The sequence below is a fragment of the Pseudorca crassidens genome, chromosome 9 (assembly GCF_039906515.1).
Source record: "Pseudorca crassidens isolate mPseCra1 chromosome 9, mPseCra1.hap1, whole genome shotgun sequence".
Classification (NCBI taxonomy): domain Eukaryota; kingdom Metazoa; phylum Chordata; class Mammalia; order Artiodactyla; family Delphinidae; genus Pseudorca; species Pseudorca crassidens.
In genome coordinates, this window is record NC_090304.1 from 79,805,398 (window position 1) to 79,821,898 (window position 16,501).

Below are 16,501 nucleotides of genomic sequence, written 5' to 3' on the forward strand. Positions count from 1 at the left end.
GCCCTCTTCACTTGAAATCCCCTTACCTCACACTACTTTTTTTTTTTCTTTTTTCCATAGCAGGAATCTCCTTCTAACATACAATGTAGTGTCTTTATAGTCTATAATTCTAGTTTCTTGTCTGTCTTTCTTGTGAATGTAAGTTCTAAGAAGGCAAACATCTTTGTCCATTTTGTTCACTGATTTATTGAAATTTACCCAAGCTTTTAGCAGTGTGCTTAGCATATAGTGAGTCCTTAGTAAATATTGACCAAAGAGTGAATGAATAAAGAAACAAATGAATGTCTCCTACCCTGTTTGTCCTTTATATTAATTTTCATATTGGTGGTATCATCTCAAATTGTGAGCTCCAAAAGGTAGGAAGCACTTCTGTCCTTTCTTTACAAAATTTTGACCTAGATTTCTGCCAACTGTAGTCTTGTGGTGTGACTCTCCTTGCAAGTTTTAACTTGCTCATGAGGATGTAATATGAATCTGATTAATCACAAGACTGACATGGACTAAGAGCATTGAGAAAGAGACTCTTTCACCTTCCACAGAGTCAAACGGTAACACATTAAGATTTTATGGGAAAAGAAATTCAAAACAAGTTAATGTACAGAAAAATTTAAAGATTAAATTGTCATTTTCAGGTGTAGAATGTGTCAGAGATATTGATTTGGTGTTCTTTAACAGATCTGTAAAATATTTTCGTGGCTTTAAAATATATTTGTGGTCATGTGTTGTCCCTCAAGAGTGTAGAAGCCCTCCACAATGTTCTTTTATGAATCACCCATGCCCTTTCCTCTGGTATCAGATTTTGTAGTGATTTTTTAAATAGATTAATCCCAATTGACAAATCATGAAATATTCTTGAATTATGAAATGGCTACTTTATTTATTAATAACAAAACCATATTCCTATACACTTAGATGCACATGAAATATTTTATTACATGACTTAGCATTCCTTATTTAAATGGAAAAATATTATAAAGCAGCACTTATAGGAACTACTCAATTTATGAACCTTTGACTTTCAAATGTCTGTATCATACAGCCATTCCTAGGTCACTCCAACCACGCTTTTTGACTCAACCAGCTACAAAGAGCCAATCCTTTACTCTATCTCTTTTCCAACTCTTGATTTATTACCTCTGTCAGTCTTTTCTTTGCTGTATCCCTTTTGCCTTTCATCACATTTATAGACCAATTCATGTCATGTAGGGATGCAGCAGAGTGGATCAAACATAAGCTTGGTGTCAGACAAGATGAATTAGATCTCTGGTTCGGCCACTTATTATCTGCATGACCTTGAGGATATGGCTTACCCTCTCTGAGCGGCAATCCTTATATTTGTAAAATTGGTTTAATAATCTCTACCTCACAAATAAGAATTAAGTGAGATGGTGTATGTAAAGTATTTGTTTCTGCATTAAAATCGGACTAGTAATATATGTCAGACATTTGGTTGAACTCGTTAATGTCTGAGGGCAGCTTTTTTTGCAGGATAATTAATACAGTTTTACTTATTATAATTAATGTTCAATTTATTAAAGACAAATCTTAAGTTTTCTTAAGACTTTAAATTTACCTTTCTAATCTTGTTTTTTAATCTAGTGAAAGTATATAAAAATAAGTACAATCACTTTCAATAGCTCTTAAATTAATATTTAATTGATTCATTTGGTTAAAATATTGAATTATCCTTAAACATTTAATACAATTTGTATTCATAATATTTTCAACACTTCAAATTACAGCTATGATTTTAATATAACTAATTCTTTCAAATAATCCAAATCTATTGTGTAGACTTAAAATCAAACAAGCAAGTTATTTCTAAGCATTTAAGTAACTCATTAATATAATAAAGCAAAGAATTGAATGCCTTAAATAAAATTATCATACACTTTTCAAACACTTTAAAAACAGAAAAAACATATGCAAAACAGTAAGATGACTATCAAAGCATAACACTACATAAATAAAAGTCTCCATAAATACCCTCCTTCTAGAAGTGACTAGTTTGCTCCCTGACCAAAGAGAAGATAATTGCTATTTCAAGTCTACTACAGCCACTAAAATTAAACATACTGATTACCACCAGTGACTGTAAATCAATGACAGGGACATTTACACTGCAAGCTGAACACTTTCTTATAACTAAGCCCTGCCAACTTTTTCAGTTTTACAGAAAGTTACTTTCGCACGTTACTCCTGAAGGATTTGAGTAGATTCAGTATGGTTTTCCCATTATTTCTTTTCACAACGCGATCACAGCAAGTCTCCACATTGCTTGGTTTCTGGTGATGAGCTTCTCAAATGCTTCTGAGATAGTAACCTGCCTGTTCCCTCACTGGTGTAACTTCTGGTGTAACTGTAACTCCTTTATTTTTTACTTTCTCATCTGTGTTAAGTCTACCTTTCTGTTGGTTTATTGCCAAGTTCCAGCCCAATTCCCAGCTTCTGCTTTCCTTTCCCCTCCCACCAACCTACTGTCCCCAGATCACTTCCTATAAATGCAGAAACATACTCCAAATTTCCAAGGCAAAAGGAATTGAGCCAGTTCTTGAACATCATTCTGGGATTCAGCATCACATCACTGTTAAGGCTGGACTCGTCCTTACATGAACCACAGATATGGTCTCTGGTTCTTGGCCACTGGTTGGAGTCAAGAAACACGAGTGAATGGCTTGTCAGCACACAAATGCACTCGAGTCTTTTGGGAACAAGATTGCCTAGGGAAATTTACAGAGGAGAGTAGTAGAAGGTGTGAGGTTCCCCGCTGTCCATTATAATTTTGCACTGCACAGGGGAATTTAGAAAAGCCAGATGTCAGATGTGAAAAGAAGAACCCTGGCCCTTTGGGATTTTCAATTTCAGGATTGAGAAAAAATTAGCTCCTTTCCTTTGTGGTCACACAGTATGATATAGCAGAATATCTAGTTCAGAACAGGGTCAAAACTAAATAAGATTAAGGTCAACCAGACTGATTTATTCTCTTATCCTAGACTAAATACGACCATGATCTTTGAAACCAGGATGATATGAAATGAGATCCTGACTATGCTACTTACTATATGACCATGGTAAGGTTACTGAATCACTCTAAACTTATACTTCTGCACTATCAAGGCAAACCACCAACTCAATAGTCATTATGAGGATGAAATGAACAGTGCCCATCAAGTGCCTGTTGTCGAACCCAGGTTCGAGTACCCACGAACAATGAGGCCAAACAAACCGAAATATCCGAGTTTGGAGCCGAGAAAAGTTTATTAGTCGATGAGGCACCAATCCAGAAGATGGGAGACCTAGACTCCTCTCAAATCCATCTTGTTGACTAGCCAAGGTGTAAGATTTTTAAAGGCAAAAGGGGAGGGGTGGAAGGCTTTGTGATCCCAGCTTCCTGATAAGATCTCAGCTGCAAACTTTTAGGCACTGCCTTGTGACTTCGTTTGTTGCTGGTGATCGTGATTATTCTTTATGTTCCTGCAAAACAAGCTCATAAATCATGATCTGGTGATCCTTTAACTTTCCTCTAGGAGAGAGCAAAAGCAATAGTTGAGACATTTTATCATTTATTTAGGGCCCACATGATGGTTCAGTTTCAGTTCTCAATTGATCCTCTGGGTCATCAATGTTGAAGTCCCCTTGAGGCCAGCTGGTTGAAGCCACAGGACATCTCAACAGTTTGGGGTCATAAATCAAGGCATTGGTTTAAGGTAACAATCACAGAAAAGTTTATGGTGGTCTTGCTTTTCCCTTGTTTCTGGTTCCCTCACTTCCCTGATTAGTAACTGCTTGAATCTGCTCTTTGGAACCCAGAGAAGGTCTAGGAGACTAAACTCTTTTTCTACAAATAAGAAACAGGGGACACTGAAAGGCTTTTATACCCAGGAGGGCCCCACAAGGTCCTGCTTGATTTCACCTCTACTGCAGTGCCTAACCAAAAAACAGGTATTCAGTAAATAAAAAGTTGTTTAGTTTCTTTTCCCAATGAAATGAAGACATGCATAAGAACTATGAATTAGGTCTGGCAATACAAAAAAAATATGCTTTCCTTCCTTCCCAGCCCAACTTCTCCTAAGAGTTATCTGACCTATTATTTCCACTTTCTTACCACCCAAATTCTCTCTGTGGTAGATGGATAGAGATTGCTGCCTCAGTATGTTTTCCTCCACCCCACTATGTAACAGCAACACAGTTGGGGTAAAAATTACCTGTCCTTGTTGCCACAGTGATTGTTCTAGGTGTTGACCACATGATTGAGATGATCCAAACAAGGGGGAGGCTCAGAAGTATGGGTTGATGGTTAGGGGTGGTGCTTTTTATAGGTGTGATGCCTGGAACTACCATAGGTCTTATGCTGCCATGAGGAAAGCCAGCCTGAGGGTAAAACTGACACAGAAGACATAGTCAAGACAAGAGTAGACTGGAGGAGCCAGAACCATGATCACACTGAAACTAAAACCTTCCTGACTGCTGTACTTTTAAGTATGTGAATCAATAAACTCCTTTATTTTCATTACTTAAAAAAAACTTGGGCTTCCCTGGTGACGCAGTGGTTGAGAGTCCGCCTGCCGATGCAGGGGACGCGGGTTCGTGCCCCGGTCCGGGAAGATCCCACATGCCGCGGAGCGGCTGGGCCCGTGAGCCATGGCCGCTGAGCCTGCGCGTCCGGAGCCTGTGCTCCGCAACGGGAGAGGCCACAAGAGTGAGAGGCCCGAATACCGCAAAAAAAAAACAAAAAAACAAAAAAAAAAAAACTCTTTCCAGGGCTTCCCTCGTGGCGCAGTGGTTGAGAGTCCGCCTGCCGATGCAGGGGACACGGGTTCGTGCCCCGGTCCGGGAAGATCCCACATGCCACGGGACGGCTGGGCCCGTGAGCCATGGCTGCTGAGCCTGCGCGTCCGGAGCCTGCGCTCCGCAATGGGAGAAGCCACAACAGTGAGAGGCCCGCGTACCGAAAAAACAAAAAAAACCAAAAAAAACCAAAACTCTTTCCAGCTTTATGGAGATATAATTGACAAATAAAAATTATGCATATTTAAGGTGTACAACATGGTGTTTTGCTATACCTATACATTATGAAATGATTACCATAATCAAACTAATTAACACATCCATCACCTCACATAATTTTTTTTTTTTTTTTTTTTTTTTTAGGTGTTGAGAACACAAGATCTACTCTCAGCATATTTCAGGTATACAGTACAGTATTACTAACTCTGGTCACCGTCCTTTACGTGAGATCTCCAGAACTTACTTCCCTATACAACTGAAAATTTGTAAGCTTTGACCAAAAACTCCCTATTTCCTCTACCCACCTAGCCCCTATCACCATTCCACTCTTTGATTTTATGAATTTGTCTTTTTTTTTTTTAATTTCATGTATCAGTGAAATTATGCAGTTTTAACCTTTCTGTGTCTGGCTTATTGCACTTAGCATAATGGCCTCAAGTTTCATCCATGTTGTTGCAAATGGTAGGATTTTCCTTTTTTTTTTTTTTCACTAGGGCTAATAATGATCCATTTATATACATGCCCCATTTCTTTATCCATTCATCCATTAACAGACACTTACGTTGTTTCCATGTCCTGGTTATTGTAATGTTGTAGTGAAGATGGGAATGCAGCTATCTCTTCAAGAATCTGATTTCATTCCTCTGGATATACACCCAGAAGTTGTATTGTTGGATCATATGGTCGTTCTATTTTTAACTTTTTTGAGGAATTGCTGTACTGTTCTCCATAGTGGCTGTACCAATTTACACTCCTACCAACAGTGCACCAGGATTCCCTTTTATCCACATCCTCACCAACACTTATCTTTTGTCTTTTTGATAAACTCTTTTATTTTTAAGCCAGTTGGAACTTTTTGCTACCTGTAGCCAAAAGTATCCTGGCATCAACATTTCAATTCACTTCAATCAGAATTCAACTCCACCACTCCACCAATACTGCTGTTGTAAATAGCATCCAATGGCCCACACACTGGAGAATCCAAACGAGTTTCCCTGCTCCTCCATCTCTGCTCAGACTTAGAAATTTAAGCTTCGACAGATATGCAAGTGTGTTTAAGGATATTCATTGTATCATTGGGAATAACAATAAAATATTTTAAGTAACCTACTGAATACTGAAAATAATACTGATATAATTTTTTTTGACTTACTTTTCATTATTTTTATTTCAAGTATATTATATATTTTTCAAGTATATATTTTTCAAGTATATGTTTTAAATATTATTAAATTATTTTAATATATTTTTATTTTAAATATATTTAATTTATTATTTTAATTTTTAAATTTTATTTCTTTGATGTATACATTTATTTAATCACTAATTTAGTGACCAATAGGAGACTGAATAAATAAATTATATATTTATTTCATAGAATGGAGCCAGTGAAAGAGTGAAGCAAATTCCACATGTACTAATGTGGAATTGTTGCCAAACTATAGTAAGTGAAAATAGCAAAGAGCAGAGCAGTGTAAATTTACATGCTACCATTTTAACTTAAAAAGATAATATAATATTACTGTTTGTATATGTATAAAATAGCTCTGAAAGGATTCCTAGAAATCTACTTGGCTGCTCTGAGGAAAGGAATTAAATAGTGATGAAATGGGTGTGAGGAAAATTAACTTTTTATACAAAATGTTTTTTACTTTTTGAATTTGTGCTGTGGCTACATAGTACCTATCAAAAAAAAATAAACCAAATAATTTAGTTAATTTTTAAAATAAAGAAATGTTCAATCCCCTGCAAAATATTGTTATTTATTAGATTCCATCTTAAAATCTCTCATATGGTGTGTCTTATACTCATGGTTTTAAGAACAATCTAAATGCCGAAAAATCCCATATGTTTATATCTTCTCTCTCTTTTAAAAATATTGAGATATAATTGACATATAGCATTGTATTATTTTTGGGTGTACAGCATAATGATTTGCTATATGTATACATTGCAAAATAATTATCACAATAAGTTTAATTAACATCCATCACCAAACATAATTACTATATCTTCTCTTTTGAGTTCTAGACTATCTTACCTCATGGTCTTATTTGGAAATCTCCCAGACATTTCAAAAATTGGCAAAACTGAGCAATTCATCCTAACTCTTGTCCTTTCCTCACAAACCTGCTTCTCTTCAGGTCTTCCCCCATCAACCCTTATGCTCAAGGAAGCTATCTGGGAATTATTCTGGCAACTTTTCCTCTCTTAAACTCCATATCTAAGCCATCATAGAGTTCTGTTGTCAATCATTTTATATATATATATATATATATATATATATATATATATATATATATATAAAATGTATTCCTGTCTCTGACTCTCCACTGTGACCACTTTAGTCCAAACCATCATCTTCTCACCTAGTTTTCACGTCTTCCTTCAAAACCTTCTCCAATGCCATTCCCCCAAAACTTCTTCTAAAACCACCTAGATCAAAGTAGATCCTCCTATTATTCTATCAAATAAGCCTAATTTTTTTCCTTTATAACTCTTACTAAAATTACACTTACATGTTCATGTTTGTCACTATTTGCTTATATTCTTTCTTGCTGGATTATAACCTCAGTGAGGCAGGGACTGTGTCCATTTTCTCAGGCTCCTATGCCCACAACCTAGCACAATGCTTGACACATGGAATATGATTAAAAGATTATTCTCAAATGAATTAATAATTTACAGCATGAATGAGCTCTTACTGTGTAGCAGATACCATGTTACATTTATTACTTAGGAGTGACAAACCAATTTTAGGATATGCAGTTGTCCATGGGCTTGTGGGCATGGACAGATACAAAATGAGTACAGGAGGATATTTTCATGTGTGAATAGGGGGAATATGAGCACATTTGTTTGCTAGGGCAGGGAAAGGGACTCCATTTATAGAATATATAAGTAAAAGCAAGAGATGAACAACAGGTTTATTTCCCCACCTGAATAATGAAGTGTGTGAACTAGGTGATTTGCTATAATTATAGGATTCTGCTTCACAACTTTTTTCAGGGACTGCCCTATAAGGTGACAACTTCCCTAGATCTTTCTCCTTAGGTATGTCAGGAACACATATGATGCCTGGTTGGTGGAAATAGCATCTCTTTTGTAGGGTACCTGGGGAGGGCAAGTGGCAGATTGTTTCCATTTCTGGATGAGGCCATTGTGAGGCTCCAGCTGTGGAGATCCTAATCCTGCCACCTCTACTGTTTCCTGCTCAGTCCACAATGCGCCCAAGATTGTGAGGACAACTAGTCCTTGAAACAAACAGAACAATAAAATAAAATAACTGACAACTCCTCTTTATTAAATAATAAGAAAATATTCTATATAAAGTCACTTGTCTGTTGCAGAAGTGCTTCTTCCATCCCGGTGGGAGGCTACCCCATGTGAGCAAAGTGCAAACACACAGCCCATTTGAATGCCCTGTAATTTGTGAAGCTAATGGGCAAGACACACCAGCTCACACTCTCATTCTCAGTCACTGCACACACAGGAGAAAATGAACCATTTCAATTCACAGAGACTTAGGTGAAGAGTTATCAGCTTCATTTAGAATTCCCATGTTATGCCTTCTAAGCATCTCTCCTAACAATTCAACCAGCTGTTACTCTTCAAAACATGTGTCACTTTCTTTGCATTTGGGTCAAACTCCAACTGCAAAGATCCATTGAAGAAATAGTAAAACCCTGCAAATACAGACGGGGGAAATAGTGAGATATTTTTTCCAATAAATAAATTTGGCAAAGTACAAAACTCATAATAATAGACACCTAAAAGCTGAAAGTGTTTATAGAATTATACTACTTGGCAGGGACTATGTTAAACATTTTACATGATGTTTTTTCATTTATTTCTGCAACAATCCTAAGAGGCATGTATATCTAACTCCATTTTACAGATGAGGAAGTTGAGGTTCAGACAAATTTAGATGCTTGTCCAAGGTCATTCAACAAGGAAAGAATGGAGATGGCACTCAACTTCAGCTCTGTCTGACAGCAAAATCATGCTCTGAGTTATTAGGTTATTCTGCTTTCAGTCAGATAAAATTCTCTGAATCTTTGGAAACTGTGGTATCTTTAAGCTTTTCTTTCCCAATACTCCTCCTCCCTTTTCCTCATGAGGCAGCCTGAGGGGTATTTCTGGCCTCAGAGAGGCACAGGGACTCTTTCAGAGCCTGATGATCCTTTATGGCTCTGCCATCATGGTGCTTAGATTACCTTTCAATAAAGATCATCTATCCCTCCACCCATCTATCCCTGAGGAGGAAAAAAAATCTTTTTTTAGACTTTGGGCTCATGGAAATTTAAATATTGGCAACTGACTGACTACTCAGGAAAGACAGAGAAAATCTCCCTGGGAATTAGTAGCAGCAGCGGGATAGAGAAAGCCAGCTGGTCAGTGGTAAACTTGGCCATACCACTTGAGGTAATTTTTATATAGCTTATTATATGAGGTAGTCATATAATTGATATGAAATTCATAAGTTGAAATTTAGGGTTGAGAGGAGGATCCTGGTTAAAGAAAACTGTTATGAAATATTATTTCAATTTTCCTCTTCCCTTTGATACTATAGACTGTTTCAAGTGCCCCACTGCCAACAAAATAAGTGTCCTCTTACCAAATGCTTCAAAAACAGCATCCACCTCTAGGTCAACCCCTGGGAAGTCTTCCACTATTTGCTTGGGAAAGCCTGGCTCCATGGATTGTCTCTTCTCATCAAATCTGCACCGAGTAAAAGAAACAAAGCTCAGCATTGCATGGAGGTCATGTTACCAAAATTCGTAAATCATGTTAGGTTTAATGAGGAATTCTAACAAACTTTCCAAGTACTGCAAATAAATGTCAGACATGTTTAGTGCTACAGAAATGTGTGACTTTAATGGTACTGCAAACTTAGCTTTTAAAATCTCTACCAGATATCCGATGATGGGCACTTAGGTTGTTTCCATCTCCGGGCTATTGTAAATAGAGCTGCGATGAACATTTTGGTACATGACTCTTTTTGAATTTCGGTTTTCTCAGGGTATATGCCCAGTAGTGGGATTGCTGGGTCATATGGTAGTTCTATTTGTAGTTTTTTAAGGAACCTCCATACTGTTCTCCATAGTGGCTGAACCAATTAGAAGATGTGGCACATATATACAATGGAATATTACTCAGCCATAAAAAGAAACGAAATTGAGCTATTTGTAATGAGGTGGATAGACCTAGAGTCTGTCATACACAGTGAAGTAAGTCAGAAAGAAAAAGACAAATACAGTATGCTAACACATATATATGGAATTTAAGAAAAAAAAATGTCATGAAGAACCTAGGGGTAAGGCAGGAATAAAGACGCAGACCTCCTAGAGAACGGACTTGAGGTTATGGGGAGGGGGAAGGGTGAGCTGTGACGGGGCGAGAGAGAGTCATGGACATATACACACTAACAAACGTAGTAAGGTAGATAGCTAGTGGGAAGCAGCCACGTGGCACAGGGATATTGGCTCGGTGCTTTGTGACAGCCTGGAGGGGTGGGATAGGGAGGGTGGGAGGGAGGGAGACGCAAGAGGGAAGAGATATGGGAACATATGTATATGTATAACTGATTCACTTTGTTATAAAGCAGAAACTAACACACCATTGTAAAGTAATTATACCCCAATAAAGATGTTAAAAAAATAAATAAAAATAAAATAAAATAAAATAAAATCTCTACCAGAAACAGAGGTAACATCCTGATCTAGCAGATGCTGTTTGTTACCATATTTCTTAGGTCTGGACAGAAAGAATCTTAATCATCCTTCTATCACAAAGATATGAACATAAAATGAATTCAATCATTCATCTAAAATACAAATTTGAAGTTCTCTATCATACTTTGTACATATATGTTGTCCCTACCCTGCACATCTGGATTTCCTATGGCAGTCTCCTATGAAAAGGGATTGGAACAAGAAGCAAAGCACAGTAAGTGCATCTTTGATTGTTGGCTGGACCTTGGTTGGTCCACCCAGATCTCAGAGTCTGGGCAGATAGCTCAAGAATTAGCCCCTCTGAGAGCCCTATACAGCTAGACTGTTATTGCCTGTCATCCTCTTAGGCAGAGGTAATGAATGGGTTAGGCTAAGGGAAGCCCTTGAGAATCACATAGTACAGTTGGGAAATCAAGACAAACACTAACAATGAGTGGACTATAAGACAAAGGGAAAGGAATGATTTCCCCGTGGCCTGGATTTGCAGGGCTTCTTTCAAAAAAGAAAAGCCCAGTTGGGTTTGGAATGCAGCAGGGAAAGCTTCATGGAAGTAGTGGGACTTGAGCCAGGACTTGGAGGATGGGCAGGGTTTGTGTAGGTGGAGGAGAAAGGAGCACACTCCAGGCGGATGGGGCTACAGCACAAAGGGAAGCTCCAGCTTATTGTACATGGGACTCAAAACAGGAGAGCTTAAGAAATGCCTGTTATCAGGCACTGCTATATTTGAAAGTAAGCACTTCCCCACAGTTGTCTAAAGCCCCACCACTCCTACTGTGAGGGACTCAGGTCTAAGAGTAAGGCGGGGGATTTCCTTAGAGAAAGAAAATAATTTCCCTAATTAGGATCATACAAAGTCATTCCAATCAAATTTTACCTCCAGTATTTGTCCTCTACAAAGAAGTATGTTTTCTTCCTTTCCTCATCAGAAAAGGCTGCATCTATTTTCCTTATTGTTGAAGGAAAACCCAGGGTATGGATGTCTCTTGGGTAACCTGCTGACACCTCGTTTCCTCTGATGGCCCAGAACTGATTTCCTGTGTTTTTTTTTTAAAAAAAAATCACAATCACATTGAATCTATAACAGATACCTTTGGTTTTAGAAATACTTCTTAGCACCTTTGATTTTCATAGTATAAAGGAAGCCAGGGGGCTACCCTGGTGGCGCAGTGGTTGAGAGTCCGCCTGCCAATACAGGGGACACGGGTTCGTGCCCCGGTCCGGGAAGATCCCACATGCCGCGGAGCGGCAAGGCCTGTGAGCCATGGCCACTGAGCCTGCGCATCCGGAGCCTGTGTTCCGCAAAGGGAGAGGCCGCAACAGTGAGACGCCCGTGTACCGCAAAAACAGAAAAAAAAAAGGAAGCCAGAATTTTAGATTTAGTCACCAGCTCAAAATAGACATTAAACAAAAATTTGCAGCTTGAATGAATGAACACAGACCAAATGAGGGAATTTACAACTCTGGGCAATTTCCCAGTTAAAGTCTTAATCAGTTTTCCAGTGAGAGGCTTTATTTCAGCAAGTTAAAGAAATTATTATATAACAATTACCTTTAAAAATGAAAACGCTGTCTTTGCTAATAACTTCATATGCAGCATCTATGCCTGAAGGAAGAGATGGCCAAAACGAAGAGATCAAATGAAATTCAGGTTCAAATGTCCTGAAGGATTTGCGCCAAAAATGTCTGAAAAACATGTAAAAAGAAATGAAAATTGAAAGAAGTCTTTCACCTTTCAGCATATTTTCTTCATTGTCCTGTCTCACCCATCTTCCCCCATTCCCACATCCTGTAGGCTCAATGACAGACAGAAATCAGGCATGTTGTCACTGGGGAAAAATCTTTCCTTTTTTTCCAGAAGATTGCACTGGACCTGTTGCCATAGGATTCCAGAGTAATGTCTTCTGTGAAAGGAAAGTTATCTTACAATGCAAATTAATCAGCTGACTGTAACCTTTAAATACCTACAATTCATGCAAAACAGTATATATATTATACCATCGTTTATATTTTCAAAAAGATAGGCAGATGTGTGTGTATGTATACATGCATGTAAGTATATTTTTATATATACACAGAACAATTCTGGAAGGATATTTAAGAGTTCATCACTATGGATGAAGATAGGGAGAAGTGAGGAACTGAGAGTCAATGATGTGGTGATGACTTTCTTTTAACTTTCTTTCCACTTGTGCAGTTTTATCATGTGCATATTTATCCAGCAGTGAGTAAATTAATTGATTAAATGTAATGGTATCCTGGTATCATTTTTAAAGGAAGTAAAGATAAAATTCTGATTCTAATTGTGACTTTTGAAAAGCAACTGTAACTTATAACATTTGGGAATGACAATTACAGGGTTAAAATCAAATCATCTTAAGTCTTTGAAAATGAACTTGACAATTTTAGGAAAATATGGAAAGTGAAGCATCAGAAAGATTCCAAGTTCAGAGCAAAATTTTTTGTTTTAAATATTTAAAAATCCTTATCAAGTTTCTGTTTGTTTTCCTCTCTAAGCATTGTATAGATACATAGAAAGAATAGATAGGAAAATATAGTTTTCTGGTCTGACCTGTCTTTAAAGAACAGAGTTTCTCCCCTCAGAGTGCTGACTGCATCAAAGGACAAAGCAGGATCACATGTGGCTGGTGTGCCAGGTTCTGGAGGCACAGATTCTGTGGGCACCACAGGGTCATCTCGAGAAGCTGTGGGAGGTCCTAAAGGGAACAGATATGAGGATGCAAACATTAGAAGAAATGTGAGTCTTCTGTCAATTTATATCCTTTCCAAACATTCTCAAAGTGCTTTGAGTTAAATTACAAATGCTTTATGCAGCATTTTGAAGCTTTCCTGAAGACCATCATTGCAAAGTTACAATACCTAATTTTTCCAGCATCACTCACCATACAGGGACTGAATGCCATTCACATCATCTTGAGAAAGGTGGAACCGAGCCAGGTCTGTGAATGTGTTGTAGACTGGATACATCAAAGCTTCCCTGTTGGTCGAGTGTTGGAGACCCAGGGAATGGCCAAGTTCATGGGCAGCAACGAGGAATAAATTGATCCCTATTTAAGAAATCATAAGTAATAGTTACTCATTCCTTAAATACATGTACATTACACAGATCAGCTGTGTATTATATCTGTTTACTTCCTGGAAGCACACAGTGCTTCACCCCCTCTTTTTTTTGTTTTGGTTAATTGATCAATTGACTGAGTACACTTAATGGAAAGCCAAGTGTTTTTCAAGGCTCATTCTTGAAATCAATCTCTGGGACAAAGTACCAGCCGTATCCAATTACTCCCATCTCCAGCCTGATTCTGCTGATTCTTGACCCATTGGGAAATCCATAACACCCCATTTCTTCAGTATTCTTAGCTATTAAGAGTTCTCCAAGTTAAAACAAAAATCCACACTGAAATCATTCTGAGAGATGTATAACTAACCTGATGTATCCTTTGTCCATTTTTCATCATCATCAAAGTGAACATCTCCATCAATCCCTGACCCAGGTGCATAGGCGTGAGCCAAAACATTTCCAGGTCCATCAAAAGGGCTAAAGTCTCCATGTTCTAAGAGAGAAAAAAAAAAATTATTGGCAAGATTAGTAATTAGGATCTCTCTGGGATCTTTTCTAATGAAACAACAACAGATAAAATTTTGCATGGGTTTTTTTTTTCTTGTTTCTGTTTTTTACCTCGAACTGCAAAAATGATCATTATGTCTGCCTCTCCTTCATTGATCCTGGAGAATGTTAATGGAGTCACCTTCTCCCAGACTGTCAGAGCTTTCTCAATGGCAGAATCAACAGCATCTCTTGGCAAATCCAGTGTATAATTCACAATCCTGTATGAAAAAAAATTGAAGATACTATTTCTCCTGTGATAGTGATTTATAAATCTCAGTATTATGTCAAAATCTCTTTGGACCCATTACCTGTAAGTGAGGTGAGTTTTCCTCCACTTGGGCATGCCAGGAAAGGTGCTGAAGTGACCAACGTCAGGAATCCCACATCTGGGCTTGCGTATCACCTCCAGAGTGTCAGAGTCCAGCTTCCCCGTCACCTCCAACCCCAGGAACCTCTGCATTTCTTGTATTTTTTTAACAACAGGACCACTGTCCTTTCTTCTAACAAACTGTTTCACATCCTTTTCAAGGTTGTAGTAGTTTTCGAGGTATTGCTAGCAGAAACATAAGTATAGTTTTTAGGTCATTCTTATGATTTTTAGTGGTTTATGGTAAACTTGTACAGTTGCTCACTTAATCTATGAAATATTCCTCTAGTTTATTGAAATCAAAGTAAGTGTCATATTTGTTTAATTCTTCAATTGCAGACTCCTCCTCACTTTCGTTTTATCTTTGTAACAGAATATCTCTGCAGCTTATTTTACTACCAAAGCAATGAAAATTGCAATGAACTGGAAAACCAAGATAATTATCCAGGGAACTTAATGGAGAAAAACAAAACAAACTTCCTTGTGCGTAATTGTATATTTCAGCTACATTTATTCAATTTTCCACTTTATGCTTCTCACAAGGACCTGGCTTAAGAAAACAACTTAGACAAATCTCTATGTCTAAACATGACACCAGCAATAAAAATATCCATCTAACTTTATATTGGATTAAAATGCCTACAGAAGTCCCAAAGCAAGATATATTTCATATACTCTCCACTTGTTAATCATGTGTCTTAAGCAGTGCTGCTAGTAAGGTGGCTTTGATCTTAGGAAATTACCTAATATCTCTGGCTTTTGTTTCTCTGGCATAAAAAGAGGAGTCCAAATAGATGATACTGAGACCCTCACCACGTACAACACTCTATAACTCTCTGCCTTTGAACTTCCTATACATTAAGTTCAAACAATTCTGTGAGTTTTATAAATAGAAAGCAGAGAGGGTTTCCACTTTGCCCTGTCAGGGAGCATGAGGGCTGGCTCCCTTAATTACCTGAACAAGGTTCATGCTGTCATCCTCGTCCTTTGCAGCTCTGTCCAATGGATAGGCTGAGCAAACTGCCACAGATAGCAACAGCAGAACTGGAAGATTCCTCATTTCCATTGACTTTTCACAGCTCTCTGTTGTCTTAATGCCTTGCTCTCCGTGTATCTTCTTCTAGATTAACGGTCTAGAGTCCGACTTTTATAGGGTGACAATGTTTGTTTAGATCACCCACACACAGCTTGACTCATGATTGTTTTCCTATGAATGGCAGCAGGCCCATTTCCAAAAATTCCAGATCCAAAATAGGATGATACAACCTACTTTACTAATTTCTCTCAACCTTTCCAATTTTGCAAGTCAAAAGAGTGATTAATCTCCAGGAAACTCTTCCTGTCTTGGTAAGAAGAAAACTGGGGCATTTTTTTTATTCTGGAAAAAAAAAAGTGACTGGGATTTACTAGGTAGTTTATGTTTGTGGATTTGAGAAGTAGGCTGACATGGTAAAAAAGTCAGAATTCTGTAGAACTTTTAAATGTAATTTTATTTTAAGAAGAACACACTTAAAATCAAATGTAATAAGATATAAGTAAATGCAAATCTGTACATAAATAGCTACAGTCTATACTATTAAATTCTGTAAAAACAGAAAAAATACTATCTAGAATAAAATTGAAAGGGAAATTCACTTTTTGAACCTTGATTTGAAATACCTACTGTCACATTCTGCTTGGACTTTTTAGTCCTTGAGGAGGAGATGCTCATGGGAAGGATGCTCATTCCTCAAGATTTTGAGGAAGAAGGACACATATCCATTT

The 16,501-nt window shown here is 37.7% G+C and overlaps 1 protein-coding gene across 1 annotated transcript; it reads right to left on the minus strand.

Moving 5' to 3' along the window:
* Positions 1 to 8,290: 8,290 nt before the first annotated feature.
* LOC137230796 (stromelysin-1-like) lies at positions 8,291 to 15,876 on the minus strand. The gene is made up of 10 exons (XM_067750847.1): positions 15,693 to 15,876; positions 14,679 to 14,923; positions 14,440 to 14,588; positions 14,189 to 14,314; positions 13,643 to 13,807; positions 13,312 to 13,456; positions 12,292 to 12,425; positions 11,617 to 11,776; positions 9,626 to 9,729; positions 8,291 to 8,693 (listed from the first exon to the last, which is right to left on the minus strand). Exons 1-10 carry the CDS (start codon positions 15,801 to 15,803, stop codon positions 8,593 to 8,595), a joined length of 1,440 nt encoding a protein of 479 aa, XP_067606948.1. The 5' UTR covers positions 15,804 to 15,876; the 3' UTR covers positions 8,291 to 8,592.
* Between the last annotated feature and the right edge of the window lie 625 nt (positions 15,877 to 16,501).

Coding starts and splice junctions, on each gene's coding strand:
- LOC137230796 (XM_067750847.1), bottom strand. CDS start 15,803: ATGGAAATGAGGAATCTTCCAGTTCTGCTGTTGCTATCTGTGGCAGTT. Junction 13,808..14,188: donor ATGGACAAAGGATACATCAG/GTTAGTTATACA, acceptor TTTCTTAAATAG/GGATCAATTTATTCCTCGTT. Junction 9,730..11,616: donor GTAGAGGACAAATACTGGAG/GTAAAATTTGAT, acceptor TACTCGGTGCAG/ATTTGATGAGAAGAGACAAT.